The sequence below is a fragment of the Diachasma alloeum genome, unplaced genomic scaffold (genome assembly GCF_001412515.2).
Source record: "Diachasma alloeum isolate Michigan unplaced genomic scaffold, Dall2.0 Dall_scaffold_00550, whole genome shotgun sequence".
Lineage (NCBI taxonomy): Eukaryota > Metazoa > Arthropoda > Insecta > Hymenoptera > Braconidae > Diachasma > Diachasma alloeum.
Window position 1 is genome coordinate 20999 of NW_021680682.1, and position 22457 is coordinate 43455.

At 37.6% G+C, this 22457-nt stretch overlaps 1 protein-coding gene across 4 annotated transcripts in view; it reads left to right on the top strand.

The window, feature by feature from the left end:
• Nucleotides 1–22457, top strand: part of LOC107043170 (protein FAM161A) — a 78895-nt gene that overhangs the window by 1896 nt on the left and 54542 nt on the right. For all 4 annotated transcript variants that reach the window (XM_015264519.1, XM_015264518.1, XM_015264520.1 and 1 more), the window contains 2 exons: nucleotides 4206–4849; nucleotides 5169–5378. In XM_015264519.1, coding sequence (XP_015120005.1) covers nucleotides 4254–4849; nucleotides 5169–5378 — 806 coding nt within the window. In that variant the 5' untranslated portion in view covers nucleotides 4206–4253. The remainder of the gene's footprint in view (nucleotides 1–4205; nucleotides 4850–5168; nucleotides 5379–22457) is intronic.

Consider the following 22457-nt stretch of genomic DNA (forward strand, 5'->3'; position numbering starts at 1 on the left):
ATATCTAATCAATTGAATTATAAGACGAATAGAAAATTAGGGGAGAGGGGAGTAAAATGGCCCCCATAAGGGAAATCCAGTCTTTCAACAATTTTTGTCACTTAAAAAGTTGACACTTAACCCCAAAAACTACCACCCAAATGCTCGTAACGCGTCTGCTCTATGAAAAATATGCGGGTATTGTGGGTAAAATGGACCCCCCCTCAGAGAATTTTTTTTTTCCTGACTTTTTTTTTTAACAGGCTAGTGAAAGGTAAGTGTTGTTTGCTTGTAACTATTTTTTAACTGCATTTTCGAATTTCGATCGTCATTGAACGCCTCGTGATCCCCCTGACAATATAATGCCGCGCATGCGCAATGAAGACGAAGAACAACGAGAGCAGCTAATCAAATTGCGGTTTTTAAAAAACAGACCAATTTTGTTGCTCAGCCCCATATTTTTTAAATTTTCTCACCTCCCCTTTTTTAGCCAATTAAATGACCGCTTTCAAAGAACAAGCAATGTTTATAGCTCACCCCCACATTTTTGTTCATTCTAAGCAGTGTTCTGTTCCAAGACATCACGTTAGGTCAATTTTTTGAATAAGTCGAGTCTAATTCTTATTTGTTGTGGAGGAAAAGAAATTCTATTTGCTCAATATTTTTGTTGAATGTGTGAATTTGTTGTTGAGTCATTCAAATAAAGATGCCTCAAAAACGCAAGAGGACAACAAATCGTCAAAATTGGCATCCTCAGACCATGGCGAAAGCAATATATGCTTGCGTAAATGGTATGCCATTACGTGAGGCATCAAGAGAATTTTATCTGTCGAGGTCAACATTAAGACGCAAAATCCAACTTTATCAACAATATCCAGATATGGATATGGTTTGTCAGAAAGGCAAGTTTCATTTTAATTTTTCCTCAAAATATCAAAGAGTCAATTAAAAATCAGTTCAAGTGGAGTTGCAAAGTTATCAGACGAGATTTGTGAGTTTAATTCCTTGAATTGAAAGCGTAAAATCTATTCTGCTGAATATCTCTAAATATTTCTGAACTAATTTAAGATCACAAAATTTTCATAAATAGGTATTCAGTACTCTGCATTAATTTTTAGGACCAAATTTCGATTAGAGTTGCTGATTTTCCAATGAACAATCTAGTGCAAATTTCAAAAGAATTAAGTTTAGAATAAACGCATTTGAAAATTATTCGTAATTTTTTTTTTAAGTAGCAAAATTCAGAGAAATTGATGACATTATATTTTTTGTAGAGAATTTGATGAGTCACTGAAAACATCTCTGCATATTTTCGTCTAAAACGACTAGTTCTCGAGATATCTATTATGAATTGGTCAAGAATTGTAAATCAGAGAATTCGATTTCGTAAATTTTCCTCGATCACTGCCCCCCTCCCCCCCAGCGGCTCGTTTCCTACGTCCGTTTCCACTACTTTTTGAATATTTTCTTGCAGGTATGGGAAGTCGCCAAACTGTTTTTAGCCCTCTCCAAGAAGCAGCCTTAGTCAAATACGTATTAGACGGAGAGGAAAAACTCTATGGACTCATAATCAGAGAGTTCAGAATCCTGGTTTGGCAAATAGCTGAAAAGAATTCAGTCATCCATCCCTTTCGAAATGGGATGGCGGGAAGGGCCTGGATGAGAGGGTTTTTGGACAGAAATCGCACAGTGTCACTACGCAAGCCAGAGTCAGTCTCAATGTATCGAGCATCAGCTTTTAACAAAATTGTTGTGGCCAATTTCTTCGATTTACTCCAGGAACAAATGGAATTGCCTGCGGGTGCTAGTGAGGGCCCAAGATTCTCTCCTGATAGGATCTACAATGTGGATGAAACTGCTGATAGTGTCAATTCAAAGACTCACGCAAAGATTCTGAGTAGAAAGGGCAAACGCCAAGTTGGGAAAGTCATATCAAGTGACAGAGGTCGACACATCACTGCTGAACTTTGTGTTTCCGCAGCAGGGGAGGCATTACCACCATTATTAATATTTCCTCGGAAAAGAATGAAGGAAAAATTGTTAGAAGGAGCTGTAGAAGGTACTTGGGGGAGAGCAAATCCATCAGGGTGGATCAATACCGAGCTTTTCCACGAATGACTAGTCGATTTTGTGGACAAAACTCAGCCAACAGACGATAGTCCTGTGTTGCTTCTCCTCGATGGAGCTGTCCAGCACACAAAAAATCTGCCAGCTATTGACTATGCACGAAGTCACTTTGTTACGATTATTTGCTTCCCACCACATTGTACTCACAGACTTCAACCGTTGGACGTGAGCGTGATGAAGCCCTTATCAACCTTCTACACCCAGGAACTTAATGAATGGATGCGAGCTAATCCTGGATGTGCTGTGACGGAGAACAAAATTGCCCCACTTTTGTCCCGAGCTTTTCTACAAGCAGCTACAAAAGAGAATATCAAAAATGGATTTCGTTGTGTACGGATTCTTCCATTTAATCCAGACGTATTCTCCGATGCTGATTATGCACCTTCTCTAGTCACCGATAGACCTCTACCAGATTTAGTTCCTCCACCATCAGAATCTGAGCCTGACGCAACCATTGACGAGGAGATGCTTTACCGATCATTCAGTGGATTGTCTGTCGCGTTCAATGCTCCATCAAGTCCTCTCAGTCCATTCCAACCATTGTCTGATTGCGATGAAGATAAGTCCGATGAAGAGACACAAGAGTCGGGTGATGAGACTGAAACTCTTTCAGAATCTGAACCCGTCGCCCATTGCTCTTCAAGAGATCTACCATCATCAATGAGACATAATTCTTCTGCTTTCCCGAGTCAGCCTTCCCTACTTCTTTCAAGGCCAAGAAGGAGAACTAATTGTCCGATTATCATTGATAGCTCTGAGGAAGAAGAAGAGGAGGAGGCAGAAGACCAATCAGGAGGAATTCATACTGGCAGGTCAATGTTGGTCGAGATGCAGGCTCGTAAGACGAGGCGGTTGAAGGTGCAACCAGAAGAGATATTGCCGATACCAGTCAAGAAAATCAGTCCAATAAAACCACGCAAAGGACGCCCTCGTGGGAAGACCACCGTGATCACCTCTGACAAATATCAAAGGAATTTGGCCATGAATTTGGAAGATCGGAAACACGAAAATCCAACAAAAAAGAAGAAGATTCAAAATAAAGATGAAGAAAAAGATGCCGAATGCATTTATTGCAATAAATTATTTTCTGAGTCAAAACGCGGAATCTGGATACAGTGTGACAATTGTCAACAGTGGGCTCACGCTTCATGTTCTGGAGTTCCTCGTCGAAATTACAGAAAAAAATTTACCTGCATTTCGTACAAATCATGTTAAATAGATCTGGAGAAATACTTGTTTGTTATTATTCACTTATTAAAAATTTCATACCTAAAAAAGAATTGAGACTCTTATTAATATTTTCAATTATTCGCGCGCAGAAATCCTCCTACCTCCTACCAGTGCGGCAGTTTAATGAAAATTCTTTCAGCAATAATGTCTATTATATATTTATTCCTGATTGACAAAAATAATGAATCAAGAGAAAAAAAAAACGGGGGTCCATTTTACCCTCACTATCACTCAAGAAAATAGGGGGTCCATTTTACCCACACGGTCCATTTTACCCCCCCCCCTAATATTCCCATCAGTACTCCCAATAATAAAAAAAAGTTAATACAAAAAAAATTGACAAAAAAATTTTTTTTTGCTTGAATTACGTCAAACAGCACGTATGAAAACATTCGAATTCTGGAATTCGAATTTGGAATTCTATAGAGTTTCTATTAAAAAATTCTATTTGTTTTTTGCGCTGGTTCTATTCGATATTCGACAAGAAAAAGTCAATACATAGATTTCGAATTTCTGTTTGAATTTTTCCCTTGAGAATTTTTCAACAAGAATCCTTGGGCATCAATTTTCTAATAGAAAAAATCTAAGGGAACAATTCAAACAGAAATTCGAAATCTCTTGACTTTTTAAAATCAAATATCCAATAGAATCAGCGCAAAAAACAAATTGAATTTTTCAATAGAATTCCAATCGAAATCCTATAGAAACACCATAGAATTCCTATAGAATTCCAACCGAATTTTCTAGCGAATTCGCTAGGTTTTGCGTGAGTCATTTTTCGACTGTTTCATTTCCCCCCATGTATCATTTTGCCCCACCGTCCCCTAACATTGAACATTAATTTATAATTCTTATCATTTTTAATAAAGTTCCATCAATTAGATGACCACGTAGAAGTAGCCATTGATAAAGTGAGAATGGAACACAGAGGGTCTTCATTCATCAACTCATGTGTGAAAGTCCCAGTGGACCCATACAGCAGACAGCCAACACCCTCCTACGAACGTCCAACAATGGACGGAGTCTCGAAACGCACCGAAGAGTACAAAAGTCGTCGAATCAATTTTGCGTCACCATCCAGTCATAGAGACTCAAATCGCACTGACCCTGGGAGTTCGGACGAGAGTAATGTAGAAAGTTTTATTGATTTCATCGAGAGCATTCCTGATTACGGACAAATTCATCATCTCTCAAATGAGCAATTTAGACAGAAGTTGGATTACTTGAAGAGGAAACAGAGATTGCTACTCCAGAACTTAACGAATTGTTTGGGTGAGGATAATAGAACAATTAATAATGGTGATAAGAGGAGAGCTGATGATGAAAAGACTTTGGACTCTCTTGGAGTCGAGAAATTCAAATGTGATGAAAAGTGGAAGAATCATGAGAACAATGAGCTGAAGTTGATGGGGAAGAAGTGTCATCTGGAGGACTCGAGGACTGATAGTCCTGTTATCTTTCGATGTGGAAATTTTGCCGGGTTGGCTGAGGACCAGGATTTGCTTACTTACAGGTACGTTTCTCATTTATTTACTTGTTTAATTTATTTGTTGAATGCTAGAAGAAATCCATATTGAAAAATTTTTCTAAAAATGTTTTTTGACGAGGAGAAACTCCAACTTCCAGTAATTATAACTGGATTATTTTTTTAGTGGTTCGCTTAATTTATTTCAAATTTATTTTCCGCACTAATTTTTTTCGTCCCTCTTTTTGTAACTGTATGGCGGCTGGTATTTTTCGATGAATTATCAAAAGGATATATTCTACAAACAATGCAGGTTTCTCAATGTTTTTTTATTGTTTTCAATTTTGGTTTGATTTTTATCCTCTAGGTGCAAGAGTGAAGACAAGTCCATGAAGACGTTCAGGAATCGGGAGATATGCTCGGCAAATGCTAAGAGCTGGAGCACATGGAGTGATTCTAAAAGCTCTGATAGTGATAAGGATTATTCAGAGAATAGTATTGAGACAAGAAGTTTACCACCAAACAGTCCTAGAAGATGGGAATCTAAAACTTCCAAGTTTCCTGTAATTAATTCACGGTTTGTTACTTCAATTATGCTAATTATAAAAATGAATAGGAGATAGAAAAAAATGAATTTTTAATTCCCTAGTGAAAATATAAAATCAATGTAGTCAACTCTCATTGTTTGTTAGCTTAGTTTGAAAAATCTACATTATCTTCCAATGAATAATTGCAATCATCCACATTTCCGTTAAATCTAATGAATTTCTTCTTTCTGTGCATTGTCGCTTCCAAATACAAGCATCGCAATCGGTCGATTTTCTCATTTTCTGATTTTGCTCGTAAATGACATGAAAGACAGAATTGTCTGAGACGTACACGGAGAGAATTAAATAGTAAAATTTACCATGCCCATGGTAGAGATTACCATGTTGACATAGTAAACGGGTTTTTGACTGATCAAACATGGTAATCTCTGCTATGTCGCATGGGAAACACTGCCATGGACCATGGATCACTTTACTATGTCGGACATGGTAGAAATTACCATGTTCATGGTAATAATTAGTATGTCCATGGGAAAGATTACCATGTAACATAGGAGAATTTACCATGTAACATGGTAAATCCTACTATGTTAACATGGTAGATCCTACTATGTTACATGGTAAATCCTATTATGTTACATGGTAAATTCTACTATGTTACATGGTAAACTCTACTATGTTACATGGTAAACTCTACTATGTTACATGGTAAATCCTACTATGTTAACATGGTGAATCCTACTATGCTAACATGGTAGATCCTACTATGTTACATGGTAAATCCTACTATGTACATAGCAAATGTTCCGATGATACACAGCGAAAACTGTGAAATTTATCGAATTTTCTGGAAACTTTCTGAATTGGCTCGAAACTTATAGGAAATTTCTAAATTTTCTCGAAATTCCTAGGATTTTCTTATATCCCCTCCGAATTCCTAAAAATTCTCTGAATTGCCTCAAAATTCCTAGGAACTCCTTGGATTTTTCCCAAATTTACAGAAAGTGCCTGAATTCTCGAGCAGTCCCGGAAATTCTAGGACATTCTATCCATTTTTCATTAAATTCTAGAAATCTCGAGTCATTCACCATAATTTCTATACGTTTCTATATTGCTTCCTTTTGAGGGGTTGTGTTAGAAGAGGGAAGATAATATCTGTTGTAAATCAGTAAATCAAGATTAATACATTCTTTCCCAATTTTGTTTTCCAAAGTAATACATACATACGTACGCATATATATGTACATATTTACACGTATCAATAAATCCAATAGGAAGCCTAGCGAATTCGCTATGAAATTCTATCAAAATTCTATAGGAATCCTATGGGATTCCTATAGGATCTCTATTTCAATTCTATCGGAAAATCTATCTATATTTTACGCCAATTCTATTGGATATTTGAAAGCAAGGAGTCAAAAGATTTTCAATTTCTGTTGGAACTTTTTCCTTTACATTTCTCCTATTAAAATTATTGGGCACAAATTTTCCAAGTTTCTCCAGTTCTATTGCGTTCCATTTTGCATTATAGAATCCGAGTGGAAAAAACTTGGAAAATCTGAGCCAAAAAATTTCAACAGAAAAAAAATGTCAAGAGAAAAATTCAAACAGAAATTGACTTTTTCCTCCCAACTATGCAATGGAATCGTGACCTATTGGAATTGTTCATGCGTTGAAGATTTTAAGTCATATGTTCTACAAATACCCGGTGCGCTTTTGTACCTCAAAATTTTCGACCCGTTTTTTCTTTCATGAATGGTTAATATCCATTGAAATGAAGTGAAACCCACACTCAAAAAAATTTGTTTTCCAAAATTTCATGCAAATATCAATTTTTTCGGTTTTTCGCGTTTTTTGATAATTAGTGTAAGAGGGGTTGGTCTGAAAAAAAAATGTTTGATACAACTTTTGAAGTAAATTTTTCACTCTTTCGAATGAAATAATTTTTATGGGTCTTAGAGCATCGAAAGTCACAAATAGAGCTGGCGAAACCATCTTCCGCAACTTTTATTCCAATTTTTTTTTTCGTTATCTTCGACTTGGACTACTCTTTTTGACCCCTCAAATTTTCAGACTGGAGGTCCGCAAAAATCTGAAATTCGCTGACCCCCAGTCTGCAAAGTTGAGACGTCAAAAAGAGTACTCTGAGTTGAAAATAACGGAAAGAAAAATTGAAATTGAGTTTGCGGAAGATGGTTTCGCCAGCTCTATTTGTGAAAAAACGATTCTTAATTCTTATTCTACATATTGTTTGAAAATTTTGGAGAAAAAAATTTGTTTAGCTTTAAAATTGAGGACACTAGACCATTTTTCGATTTGAAGCGTTTTTCTTTCATCTTAGAACAAAAATTAACAATAAACAATGAATTTTTTTGCACTAATTCTTCTTTTTCATACATAAGTAAAAAGTCATCAATGTATAAACAATTCAAGATCAATAGTTGATGACCTTGGGATATTTTAAGTCTAGCATAAGCCTGACTGAAAACGTCCCACATATTTTCCAATGCAGGAACATCCTCTGTAACATAGTAGGATTTACCATGTAACATAGTAGGACTTACCATGTAACACAGTAGAATTTACCATGTAACATAGTAGGATTTACCATGTTACATGGTAAATTCTACTATGTTACGTGGTAAACTCTACTATGTAACATGGTAATTATTCCTTTGTCCATAGTAGCTATTACCATGGAAGAGTTTACTATGCTCCATAGTAACCGTTACTATGGAACATGGTAACATTTACCATGTCCATGGTAATGCTTACTAAGCCATGGTAACATCTACCATGGTCGGAAACTGACATAGCAATGTCTACTATTTAATTCTCTCCGTGTAAAAATTTAAAGTTTGGTGGCAATGTTCGTATTGACGGATGACGGTCTGGTGGTTTCGGAGGTTTTGGAGATTAATTTTTTACTCACTAAATCGCTTAAATAATTCCAAACAATTAGAAATTTTTTCAGATAGGTAATATTCATTTAAACTAATTCTCTGAAAAATTTTAACTTGATCAGTTCATCGGTTTTGGAGAAATATCGATTTGCTTTCAGATCTCCGTAACTATCTCGAAAACCACTCAACCAATATTAATAACCATTCATTCAAAATATTCGCCTCTGCGTCTTCTATCTCAATTACCCAGCATATGGATAGCCGTTTATACAAAGTTTTCGAGATATTTCCATTTTTCAGTTTTCGACTTCAATTTCCTTGTACGCATTCTAACTTTCGAAATATTAACATAAATCCAGGTATGAATTTGAAATTTGACATGTAGCTTTCTCTTATAATTACAACGGTTTACATTCGCACAATTGGGTGGTCAGTCTCGGAAGCATGTCAGACATTTAACATTGTATGTAAATCTTCATTCAAAATCTCTATTCTGTTTTTTTTTTATATTCATCTCGATGAATTCATCTCAATGAATCAAAATATGTATAACAAATGAGTGATTCCACCAAATACCAATATAAAATATTGGCTCCAAGTTTCTGCCATTATTTTCATTTTTTCATTGTAAAATGCAAGTAACAAGTAGGCGACTGCAGCCATGCGGCTGTACTATATTCTATTGATAAGGAAACCGTCCCGAGTGTCCCTCACCGATTTCGATGAGCTTGAAATATGTTATTCCCCATCAAAATCTAAAGTATACGTATTTTTTTTCTGCGGATAAAGATTTTTAGGGGGCGAAACCAAGCTCCGAAATAGACAGGTTTTCAGGACCATTGACGGTTTCATATATTGGCATTCAAAATTTTAGAACGAAACCAAATGCATGATATTTTTATTTTTGGTTCGACATGCATACTCTCTCGGGTTTTTACATTTTGTTCCCTTCCCTATCTGCGTTACCATGGGCCGACTTACTTTATCCCCAACTGCACCCCATTCAGGATTGAACTGCCAGGGAAACCATGGAAAACCTCAGTCATGCAGCCGACCGATAATGCAGGGATTCCACTGTGTCCATTGGTCACACTGACTCAATGGGTACAGTGGTTCTCTACATTCGTGCCTAGCGACTGTAGTCCTAAGGCGGTTAGGTGTGCCTAAGCGGACACCCATCCGAGTACTGGGCAGACTGAACGCTGCTCGGCTTGGATGACCGCCGGAGCCACACACTCCTCGCGTGACCACTACAGCCACTTTAACCAAATGCATGATAATCTTTAAGAAAAATGATGAAAAATGGCTTTTGTTGCATTTGAATAGGGTCAATTCCAAAAAAATGATAGGGGTTCAAATCCAAAACAATTTTGTGAAAAAAAATAACGCTCGTATTTCAATAGTATGAATGGCTATTAAACGAGCGAGCAAACGTCAAAAATACGGGTTTTTACTTTTTTCGAAAAAAGTGGTGTAGGGGGTACACCACCCTCGAATTTAACTTAATTCATTACCAGTTGAATATTGGATTTCTTCTTGGGCGATCACAATTCTTAAAGTAAATAATGAATAATGGTGTTGTTAGGTTCAAAAAGGGTGAAATGGGGGGGGGGAGATAAAGTGGAACGCTGATGCAAATTGGGATAACCGTCTTTTTGGGCCACAATATTGATGCGAACTTTTTTTCGTATCTCGGATCGCTTACTCGCAAAATTATAATAAACGAAAACGTTGTAACTAATCTTCCCTATTATGAACCCTAAGAGTGTTCATGTCTCATTAACGGCTAGATGTGGGGAAAAAATTTAAAGGAAAAATTATATGACTAGTTTGATGAGGAATGTTTTTAATTTGATTCATTTCTGTCTGTAACCATCAAGTTTGTTGATCAATGCATCGGAGTGCGCCGACACCTCGCACAAATGCTGGCGCGGTCCGCTTTACTCTTCCCATGATAACTCTTGCTCTATCGTAATATGCGAAAAACGATACAAGGCCAGATGTGTGTATTGCTGCATGTCAGCCATCTTTGGTTTGAAGCCTTTCTTCTTATCTGTAATCATTTATGTGATATGATTATATAAATAATGAAATTATATATAACAATACCAATAACCGTAATATTTGTGCTTTACGACTTTGGATTAGTCTTAATCGACAGAGTTATTTTTGTACATTTCATTTTCGGGATTAAACCGCGGTGGGCGTATGCTCTATCCAGACATATTTTTCTCTGCTATCAGGTCTTGACGATAAAAGTATGGTCAGTCTAATAAAAGAAAGCATAAGGAATACACTCTCGTACCCAGCCGGTCTTTTCTTGTGATTATCATCGTTAGTTCAGTTTGACACTTTCGAAACACCAGATATGGAACTGTTGTGTATATCGTGTATACCGTGAAAATTTAAATATAGTTAGAACAAGGACGGAAAATTATTTTTGAGAGACATTTAGATAATTATTACACAGAAATGAGAGTCAATCCTATGATCGTTATTCAATTACTGCTGACAACATTTCAAGCGATGAATATTCGGGAATCACCTATAAGTAATGAAGAAATCCAATTGAAAAATAGCATTGAGGAAGTTTTATCACATGCAATGAATGAGTATTCTGGCGTCGAAGTGACGGTGAAAGATTCTTTAAATTTTGAGGAACCTTACAAAGACTGGGACATGGAGATAGTCGAAGACAAAAAATACGCGGATAACCTTCATGAACCGTCGATAGACCCTGATACCTGTACTAAAGATGAGGAGAATTTGTCTTACGATTACGAATCTAGAGCTGTTGCATATTGGCGGAGTGGTAAGAAGAAAAAAAATTTAAGCTTAGAATCTGTCAAGCAGAAATTTCGAAAAGTAACTTCAATACGGCAGTTGAGACGCTGGGCACATAACATTAATAAGGGGGGAGGCTATAAAGATAAACTTGATCGGATTTGTAAATACACACTACAAAATTTCAAATCTGCTGTCAATGCTGGAATGATCGTACACGATTGTGACCTACGACAACGGGCATTACAAGCCCAAAAAGATATAGGTAGTGAGGATTTTCGCTTTGAAGCATCCGACAAGTGGATACGAGCATTTAAAAAAGCACATCGTATTGTCTCGAGGAAAATCAATAAAATTATTATATCGACAGCAATCAAAGACCGTCAAGTTCTAGAGGAAAAATCGGAAGTTTGTTCATGTGAAACAACGAATTGCAATGCGCGGTTTATCAAATATATATAATTCTGATCAAAGCAGATTTCAAATTGAAATGCATTCTGGCAGAACTTTAGCTGAAGAAGTTGAAAAACAAGTACAATGTGTCGTCCAATCCCTAACATCGACGACACATAGTTATGCTATTCAACCAACTATATCAGCCGAAGGGAAACTCCTCTCTTCACTCTTTTTAGTTTTGAAAGAACCAAGCGGTCATTTCGGTCCCAGAGTAGAGGAAAAACTGTTTCGTCCGGATAATGTATACGTAGATGTATCCAAATCTGGGAAACTGACTTCAGGTATGAGACTGTGTTGATTCGTCTAATACTTCGTTTCTTATTTTTCCGTAATGATGACGTCGCTCCAACGATAACGTTCATTTGTTCTATTATTTTTTTCAGAACATTTCAAAACTTGGTTGCAATATGTTTTTGTCCCTAATGTTGGTGCGAAATAGTATCTTATGTCATAAGGCTGAAATCCGAGGCTTTTCCAGACTGCGTTCAGGTCGTAGCACGAGGTATGTTTCGGGGGACGAGGCGAAGCCGAGTTTTTAGAGTGATTTTCTGAAAGCTTTTTGGAATGATTTTTCCCGTTTAATTATTAAATTTACGAAAAAATGACCACCGACTGGACAGTGTCACGCACAAACATGGTCCCCAAACTTCGTATTTTTACGTTTCAGACCATTCTGTATCATTTCCAAGCAAAATTAGAAAATGTAAAAATCGGACGATTGCAATGCTTCCATTCGGAAGCAAAAAGAAGAAAAATTAACACTGATGATGGAGCTTGATAACTCAATAATTAACAGAGATATAACAGTTTCAATTGAATCAATTGAATTCAACTGAATTTTATTTTCTCCTTCAAAACTAAATTTTTCAATTCAAATTATGCAGTACTAATAATGTCAAAAAGAAAGTTTAAAATGTCCATTTCATGGTGGTCCCCACATTTTATTCAATTTTTCTTCTTCTCATCATAAGTTAGGCAAGTGGAGGGGGATGGACCGGCCAGCCTCCCTGATGCCCCCCGAATTTATCCCAAATTATTGTAACTTGATGGCCAGTCTCAATTTTTCCACAACTTTGCATGCGAGCTGATCCAATGAGGGGAAACCAATTCCCCAGTAGTGTAACAACACAGAATGTACCAACTGTCCTCTTTTGTTTCATTGCAAAATCTGCATAGGTCGTCATTGCCTATGCTCATCTTCTTGCAATGTGCCTTGAACTGTCCATGTTCAATGGGGAGTCTGATGATTGTACTAAGTTTGTCTCTAACTATGGTCGGTAAATATTTATTATTATGGCTACGGATAGTCAGTAATTGTTCAACTCTCTTGCTGTTAGGCCCAGACATCGTTGCTCTAGCTTGTTTGCAAGCCTTAGTGTTCTTCCATCGGTTATTGGGATCCGTCTGGAGCTTGTCCTTAATTCGGCTTATACCATGGGCAAAAGGGCGCCTACTGACAGATTTTATTGCAATTTCTGTCCCTTTCTTAGCCAGCTTATCCGCTGTCTCATTGCCACGGATGCTTTCATGGCCCGGACCCAAGACAAGGTAACCTTGTTTTTCTTCACTAGGTTTCCAGTGCTCTGATGTTCTCCCAGACCAGTGTAGAGTCTGCGCTGGGTTTCATGAGTGCTTTGAAAAAAAAAATTATCAGATCTAGGGCCAAAAGTGGAGAACAGGCTAAAAACAACGTTTAAAGTTTTATTTTTTGAGTTTTGTGATGAAATTGAAGTGAGTGAGAAAAATAACCATGATTTTTGACAATCGATGTTTTATTTTTTTTTAAAGAATTTTCGAACCTGTTGAATTTGAACGAAGAATTTCAAGCCGAAAATCTTCCTTCATACGGAATGTCATTAATTGAACCGTAGAATCTCTGATACTCTAGAAATCTCCTGTTTTATACAGAAATACACTCATGAAAAAATTCATTAGAAAACCTAGCGAATTCGCTAGAAAATTCTACTGGAATTCCCTAGAATTCTACGGGGTTTCGATAGGATTTCTATTGGTATTCTATTGAAAAATTCTACCTGTTTTTGCTTCCAAATGGAAGCTTTATAATCATGAGTTTTTTCGATTTTCTAATTTTCGGCGGAAATGCCTAGAAATGTCATGAAACGTGAAAAAATGATGTTTTTAAAAAACGTCCGTATGTGTGTAGGCATTTGTGTGCACATTCATGTCCGGTTGTCCAGAACTGTCCCTATAACTCGAGAACGATGGAAGCAAAGACGCTGAAATTCTGGCTGCTAATTGGTACTACTAATAGCCAAATTTGTGCTAAATTTCAGCTCAGTCGGGTGAGCGGATCCTGAGATATAGCGATTCCTCAAAAATCGTTTTTTGCTGATATCTCCTTAACCATGCAACGGATTCAAATTTTTTTTTCAAAATACTCGTCATGATACCTATTCAATTGGATCGAAAAAAGACCATTCCACCTCAAGCAATGTAGTTTCATCCTCGTTTTTACTTCCGAATGGAAGCATTGTTATCGTTCGATTTTCACACGTTCCAATTTTACAAAAAGTTTGAAATTTTTTCAGTTAATTGGTATAACTTGAGACTAACTCGATGTCAAACTTCAGCTTGATCCGTCCATTAGTTTTTGAGCAATATCCATTCGTTTTTTAACCTTGTGACAAAATACGTGACACTCGACGTGACTCTAGAACTGAACTAATAAATTCCGAAAAATCCCCAATGATAATAAGACTCGACTCGAATCAATCCTGTTCCACAAGATTCCACTGACTCGATTTTTCTCCAACAACGATCTCCTGCGATGGTTTCTCTCGCTCCGCAGTCTCCGGAACACGAGTGCAAGGCCCTGGCTTACCGATTTGTTGTCACCAGGGCTCGTGTCAACCACTTAAATTAGACTGGAGGTTAGGAATAGGTTGAGGGATCGATAATGACAACTAAGAAAGAACTCAACTCAAAGCCAATTAATCAAGAACGGCGTATATTCATCCAATTGATAAGCCAGAAAATACATAATAAAGAAAACTCCGTATGTTTCAAAATTAAATGCGAATGTGAGTAGAAAACGAAAGAAAAAGACGCACATAACTTCGCGCTCGATTTAAGAAAAGAACTCAAAATAATAATGAAAAGAAAAGAAAATACCAAAAGAATAATAAGAATAATAATCTCAAAAGTAAACGACCTCCGGTTTTTCGGAGTATTGATCAATCAAAAAAATAATAATTTCGACCGCTCTTGATGAGATCAAGAATAGAAATAATCAAAACTCTTAATCCTAATAATAACAAATGTTTCAAAAACTCCCAAAATTCTACCCAAAAATGACTCCGGTGAGTCAAGCCCTATGCAACGAGCTCTCTAACCCGGGTACTTTCCCCCTATTCTGCGAGAATCGGTCGGAAGGCTAACTCCGGAATCTCAATAATTAATAACCGTGAATAATTGGAGAATTTTATTGTCTTTGGTACTCTAACAATGCTAGGCACCGGCTCGAACCGGGATCTAGGGGCTCGATACAATAATAGCGGATCTCGAGAACGCAGGAATGTGTGCGAATTAACAATCAAAACCAAGAAAAGCCTGAGGCTATGTCTTGCGAGGGTCACAGGCTCTGTGGGGAATCACTGTAACCCTCAACCCCACCAATAATCCCAGAAACACTAATATCCCCAACTCCTTGCACACCCCTAACTCCTCTAAACCGGTTTGTCTCCGTCAATAATAAACAAAATAATATTCGAATTAGTCCCCAGACTGAGGATGTCTCCTCCAGAATCTCTCGCAAATGGAATTATCCTAGAATACTAAAAAGAGACGCCTGCGTCTCCCAGCCCTCTCTCTCCCCAAATATTAACCCTAATATCACAATAGTTTCCCCACTAACTTTCTCCGGAGAAAGGCTGATGGCTTTCAGAACCTTTCACGTGGACCCTAAAGGTCTAATTCACCCTCAAAAACCCCACGTGTGCGATATCAGTGCTCGTCTTGCGTCGGATAACCTTGAATTCTCAGAAAGTCCTAGCGTCCCTCTACAATCTCAATTATCCGGTTTTTACAATGCGAAGGGCCGGGCAAAAGGCCCTCGAACCCTTTGAGAATCTCAAAATACTAAATAAAGCCCACGCGCGCCAGCAATTTCAACGATATTAAATATCTTGACTCACTCACTCAACGCTGGCTCGCTTCGACACGTGGTTTGTTCTCCTGGCCGCCTAGACGCCACGGGTTTTTCCCAAATTTTTCAGTTCTGGACCTCTCCAGAAATTATCCTGGTCCTCCGGTGTACCCTCAGGTCTTCCCTCTCGGCTTGGAGATGATTCCCAAGACGAGAAAACACGAAGAAAAGACACACATCAACAAAACCATCACGAGATGCGAAAATAGATCTACAGGTGAAAAGATGGCTCCGCAGAGCGCCGCTACCACGCCGGATTTCTCCCTCGTTCCCTTGGGGCGATCTATTTCCGGAGAGAGTCTCTTTCTTGTCCTCGATTCTCGCAGCAACGACCAATGAGCGTGCTCCGTTCATTGGCTCTGTTGCGTACCTTTTCAGGCTCCCTAGATTTTAGTTCAGGGAATGGACTCGGTTGCCCGTGGAGTGCTGAAGCACTCTGCTCCAAGTGCGGGAAAATTAAGTAAATGACCACACACAATATTAATCACACACAATTTAGTTTATTCGAAAATATTCGTGGACACCACTTTTTTTATGTTTGAACACTTGGATATTTTTATTTTAAATATTTGTTCTTGAGAACTCACAAGAGTTAAAGTTTACACGAGACTTGTAATTTTAAGAGATCTTTATTCTTTCAAACTTGAGAATGAAGTGCCAAAAAATTATAAGTTTTCCCTTTTTGGGGTTCAATCAAACATTCATGAGGTGCCAACATCTTCTCGAGTAGAGGGGGTTCAACAAATCATAGTAAAGCAAATTTTGGGTCTACATGAAGGGCGGTGACTAGTGGGAGTAGTAGTAGGGGTTGATCTCGCCCACTGAAGGGTGATGCCAATTACAGGTAATGAGGCCCCCGACGCTTTGGCGCTGTCCCGAGTGGTAGTTATTGAGGGTCTGATTCCCCACGAGTGGAAATTTGTAACCCTAATAAAACCAGTGAAATTTTATGACGGACACGGATTAACAGAGAAAAATGTAAAGACGAAATAAAACTCGTACTGGAATATTTTCCAAAGAATAGGCCTTACGATAGACAGAAGCGACGCGAAAAAGAAAATAAAATTCTCGAGGAAATTATTTGAACATCTAGTTATTAACAAGACTGGGAATTGTCCCAGGGTCTAGACGGGTACCTCGTAGGTGGTCTGGGATTCGAAAGAGAAAAGAAAACTCTTGATGAAAAACTGGATTTATTTTATAGCGTTTGGGAATGGAAAAGAACAATATATTGAATACTTCGGGAAAAGATAAAAGGTCTGAAAAATGCAGCTGTTGGGAATATTTAGAAAAAGGAGCCTCATGAACGTTTGGATTTTCCCAGAACTCTATATAATCAAAAACCCCATAAGAAAGGACAAAAATATAATTTACAAATATTAAGTGATTTTACATATTACATTTTCCTTATCTTAATCTTATTTCTTAATTAGTTCTCTCGTTCAAATTTTCCGCTAGTTTTAGTAAAAATGGCAGTTACTGTGGGGACTCTAGACGAGTTTAGTTACCTACGTAACAGCTCACTGCATTGTGGTGCCCTCTCCGGTTGTTGAGAGGCAGCAGACTTATACCTGCAGTTGACTATGGTGGCTGGTGTCCGCCAATCCGCGTTGATCTCTGATTTTTTCGAATATGGCGTAGACGTGCACGCACTCTGCCTCATGACAGCTGACCAATCAGGAGCGGTCTCTCTGATTTTCCCTTACCATGAGCCTCTGCTCATGACCTGCTCCGTAGGCTCCTGCCCTCTGGCGCTTTACACTTGAGTTCGCGCCAAACTCAAATCCTCTCAGCTCCGGTATTTTGACAAGTGAGATCAGTGTCGTGGTTACGGTGATTTTCCTGGCAGCCGAGGAGCTTCCCAGGCGATGATGGGGCCACTGACTCAAGTTCCCAGGTGTTCGACGTCGTTGATATCTCAGGAAAATCTCTCTGTTGCTCCGGAATGCTGCTGTGGACTGAGAAACGAGGCAGAATATTCGTGAGTGTGCCCTGACCTCTACTGGCCCCGTTCCGAGACTGACACCGCACCGTGAGGATAATTTATGTTTTAAATATTCAGTTTATTCTTATTTTATCCCCCACACGTCCAATCGAGGACACGATTACCCACATTGTCACAACCTTTCCTCGCAAATATCTCGGAAAATATCCAACCGATTTCAATATTTTTCTTTTCAAAATATTCGGCATGACGTCCTCTATCTAAATTAATTAAAACATATATACCCGTTCATACAAAATTTTTGAGATATTTGGATTTTTCTGTTCTTGACTTGAAATCCTTGTTCGCCCTCTAACTTGAGTAAAAATGGAGATATCGACCTGAAATTTGGCATGAATCTGTCTCTTATCATCGCAAGGATTTGTATGGAAGATAGACTCAATCGGTCAATTAGTTTCGGAGATATTCAACTTTGTATGTAAACCTAATGTCTTGAATATCTCAATAACGAGTCAACCGATCTCAATGATTTTTTTTTTAAATATTCAGCTGGATGTACTCTGTCTAAATCAATCAAAAAATATATACCCGTTCATATAAAGTTTTCGAGATATTTGAATTTTTCTAATTTTGACTTGAAATCCTTGTTCGCGCTCTAACTTGAGTAAAAATTGAGATATCGACTTGAAATTTGGCATGAAGCTGTCTCTTATCATCGCAAAAACCAGTATAGAAGATGGGCCCAATCGGTCAATTAGTTTCGGAGATATTCAACTTTGTATGTAAACCTAATATCTTGAATATCTCAATAACGAGTCAACCGATCTCAATGATTTTTTTTTCAAAATATTCGGCTTGATGTACTCTATCTTAATTAATCGAAATATATATACCCGTTCATGCAAAGTTTTGGAGAAATGTAGATTTTGCCGTTTTTGATTTGAAATCCTTGTTCGCGCTCTAACTTGAGTAACAATTCAGATATTGACTTGAAATTTGGTATGAAGCTGTCTCTGATCATTGCAAGGATCGGTATAGAAGATGGGCTCAATCAATCAATTAGTTTCGGAGATATTCAACTTTGCATGTGAACTTAATGTCTTGAATATCTCAATAACGAGTCAACCGATGTCAATGTTTTTTTTTTCAAAATATTCGGCTTGTTTTGTTTCTTTTTATTCTTCTACGCACGATACCGTGAGCAAAAACGAAGATAGCAAGCTGAAATTTGGTGCGATCATAGCTCTGATAATATTGAAGGTTCGTGTTTCGGATGGGCGCGATCCATCGAGTGGTTTCGGAGATATTCGCCTTTTTGTAATAAACGATTCCATCAAAAAGTTTAATATTTTCCTGTAGACACTACAGCATATGGGTGCTTATCACAGGGATAGAGCGTATTATATTTGTTAAAACACTTTGAAATTTCCCTGAAAAAGTATAGTTTTTTAATCATTAGGCAGAATTTTTGTGTGGCATTGTGGATATTCAATCTGAGCGAGATTAATGTTTTCGTTTGTGGAAGTATCGTAACGTTTCTCCTTGTTTTACCTCGAAATCGTTGTTCGGTCTCTAGCAGACGCAAAAATCGAATTATCAAGTTGAAATCAAATTTTATTACGCTAAAAACCATTCGGAAGCCCACCATCAATTTATTGATGGCAAAGAAATTTTGCAAGTTCAAAATCCCGAGTGCGAAGCACGAGGGATTTTTTCGCCAAATTTGACACACTCATTCCTACGCAGGGAAGCTTAAGGAAAATATCCGATTAATTTTGAAGCACGAGTGGTATTTGACGAATCATTTTTCCGCTTGGATGTCTGCCAAGCAGAGTACAGTGAACAGCATCCGGATACATTTACACAGCCATACATTTACAATCCACTTCTTTGTTTATCTGTCACACAGAATATTGAACGTGAAATGCGTTGAAAGATGAAAAACTTTTGAAAAGCTACTAGCGAATTTTCGTCGGAAATTTTTCAGAAATTTCAGACATAAAACTGTTTGACAGCCTCAAATACTACGCTCTGATTGGCTGAAATCCGAGTGAGAAAAATAATCATTGAAATTGCTTGTGTGCATGATAACTTAAAAAATAATCGAGATAGAAACTTGAAACTTGGCATGATTTTAGGTCTTATGATAACAAAGTTTGGGATTGTAGACAAACGGAATCAGACCATTAGTTTCGGAGAGATTCAACTTTGTATGTGAAACTCTTTTGCTCAATATCTCAAAAACTATTGGTCCGATTTCAGTTCTTTTTTTTTTTCAAAATGTCCGTCTTGATGTCATCGATCTAGATCTAATAAAATATGTGTACAATTCCAATCATTTTCCAAAAAGTTTAAAGATATTTACATTTTTCTATTTTTCTTGGTTGGAATTCACTTTTGCGCATTATGGCATGGGTAAAACTCAGGGAAACCTTTTGAAACTTTGGCTTGTAGTTAGGATTGTCACTCATGAAATTGATAGAAATTTCTAGGAACTTCATGGAGTGTCCAGGAAAATTGAGGGAATTGATGGTAATCCTTATGTGTTCATTTTTTAAAAATATACATTGAGATCCATTCGGAAACCTACTACCAATGAAATTGGTAGAAATGAAAATAGGAGAAAAAAACATACATAGCAGTAATATGTAACCTGTCAAATGGTTCCTGTTGCGCTGCTTGTTTCCACTGATTCTATTGTATATTTGATAGGAAAAAGTCAATATATTCTTCCGTACTAACCTTCACTTTTCCTCGTCCGAGGATTGGTATTGGCTCGCCTTTGGCTCGGACGCCAACTCCACGCAAGTGAAACACCCCATGGCACTCGTCCTGAAATATACTATTGCGAGACACTTAACATTACCTTCCTCTGTCATACCTTACCAGCTATCAGTCGTTCAGTAAGAAGCTCTACGCAGCTTTTGATGGCCAGCACTTCTGTTTGAAAAACCGTAGCTATAGTCTCTATCGGCCAGCTGCCTTTGTAATTCTCTCCTGGTTCATATAAACCTGCCCCAAAGCTGCCACCATAGCTGGAGCCATCCGTGTCCAGTGCATAACTTTAGCGCTAGGTATGCTTTTGACGATTACCTAGTTTTCCCTTTCAGCAATATAGGTCTTAAAAACCTTTTTTATCTACTATTTCCTGTTTATCCGGTCAGAGGTTTCTTTTTCAGGATATCACGGTAGGCATGCATTGCCCTAGACTGGCTCCATTCCTCCCGACACCTGAACCTGCATGCCGTTGATTCCGCCTTGTATACAGCATTATGCAATCATACTTGTGTATTCATCAATTTTGTTCCAGAGTTTTTGACGTACGGCTCCTTCAAAAGACTTTAAATAAATTTAAAAAATCCTTTTAAAATTTCAGCTTTCTAAAACGCCCCCAAGAGCCTTTTTTCCATAAGTATTCGCGATGTTAAATTGACGAGTGGCGGCGCTGAAGCTTACAAGATGGTGACACAATACCTCTTTTGGAAATAATAAATTTTATAAATAATTAAGAAGTACACTCGACGTAGCCTTGGGTCAGAGGTTTTCGAGACTCATAGACAATTCTAATTGTTGGGCCCCAGCTAATTACTAGAAATTGACAATAAATAATGACTCTATCGAGTAAATGAACGATTAATATATTATACGAGACTCGATTAATAGATTCAGATTGATTCGACTTTGGAGACCCATGAGAAATCCAAGAAGAAAAAACAATTAGGACAGGATATCCAAGGTGTGATGATTGGGGTTAGAGGAATAAAGAATAATTCTAACTCCATATAATAATTAGAATACTGATGTGGGTGGATTTATTATAATGTTCAATTTAACGTGTATGCTCTCTCATGGTCGTACAATAGAAGGAAGAGAGAGAGGAGATGAGACATACGTCACATCTGCTCATAGCTTTTGGCGAATTTTTATTACTTTTCTCTAATAGAGATTTACCCAAACATTACACAAGGGTAGTTACGTGGAACCTCGAAAAATGACTCTATTGAATTGACCAATTGACAATAATAATGAAAATAAATAAAGAGATAAGACAAAATATTTAATTTACAAAACACAGAAAACTTGGATTTAATACAGAAAACAATGCAACGAATTAAATAGTGTTCAGTAAGATAGTCGAACCGAGTGTCCTTCTTCATTCATTCATTTTACGCAACGCAGTAGACGAAAAATTGACAATTACGATGGCCTGATGTCCAGAACGGGTCTTTTGGTTACTAACGAACTATAAATTTTCAAGGTTATCAATTGACGATGGAGAGGAAATTATGATCTTGTCACCATGGCTGACATAAAATTTTACAATTGAAAATTTTCACTCACACTTTCAGGTCCTAAGGGGATTAATGGAGTAAAAATCCATTTATTATTGAAGAGCATAATTAATGGAATCAGAGACAAGCCTCAATTGTATATATCAATGCGAAGCTTCTCCTACTACCACTTTTTCTGATTTCATTCGAAACGTTTTATGTCGGCTATGTTGAAGCATCAGCGCCGCCTCACTCCCAGTTAACATCGCGAATAACACGGGAATAACATTGTTCATAAGAATAACACGTTTTTTCCCATAAGAATAATTACACTGTTTGATGTGAACAAAAAACGAATAATTTCCGTCTAAAGTAATTCATTTACTCAGTAATTTTCCACGATTATAACATTTTTAGTGATAGTTGCGTTGCGTTCCTTTGCTGTTTCTGTCTATAAGTCTCGCCAGAGTTTTTAAGACAAAGGAGGTTATGGTTGTGGGCCTGAAGCCCCCCCCCCCCTCCATATCTCCAGCACTGATCTCAGTGCCACACTCGTCCTGAGTATTTTTGTAAGCGACTCAAGG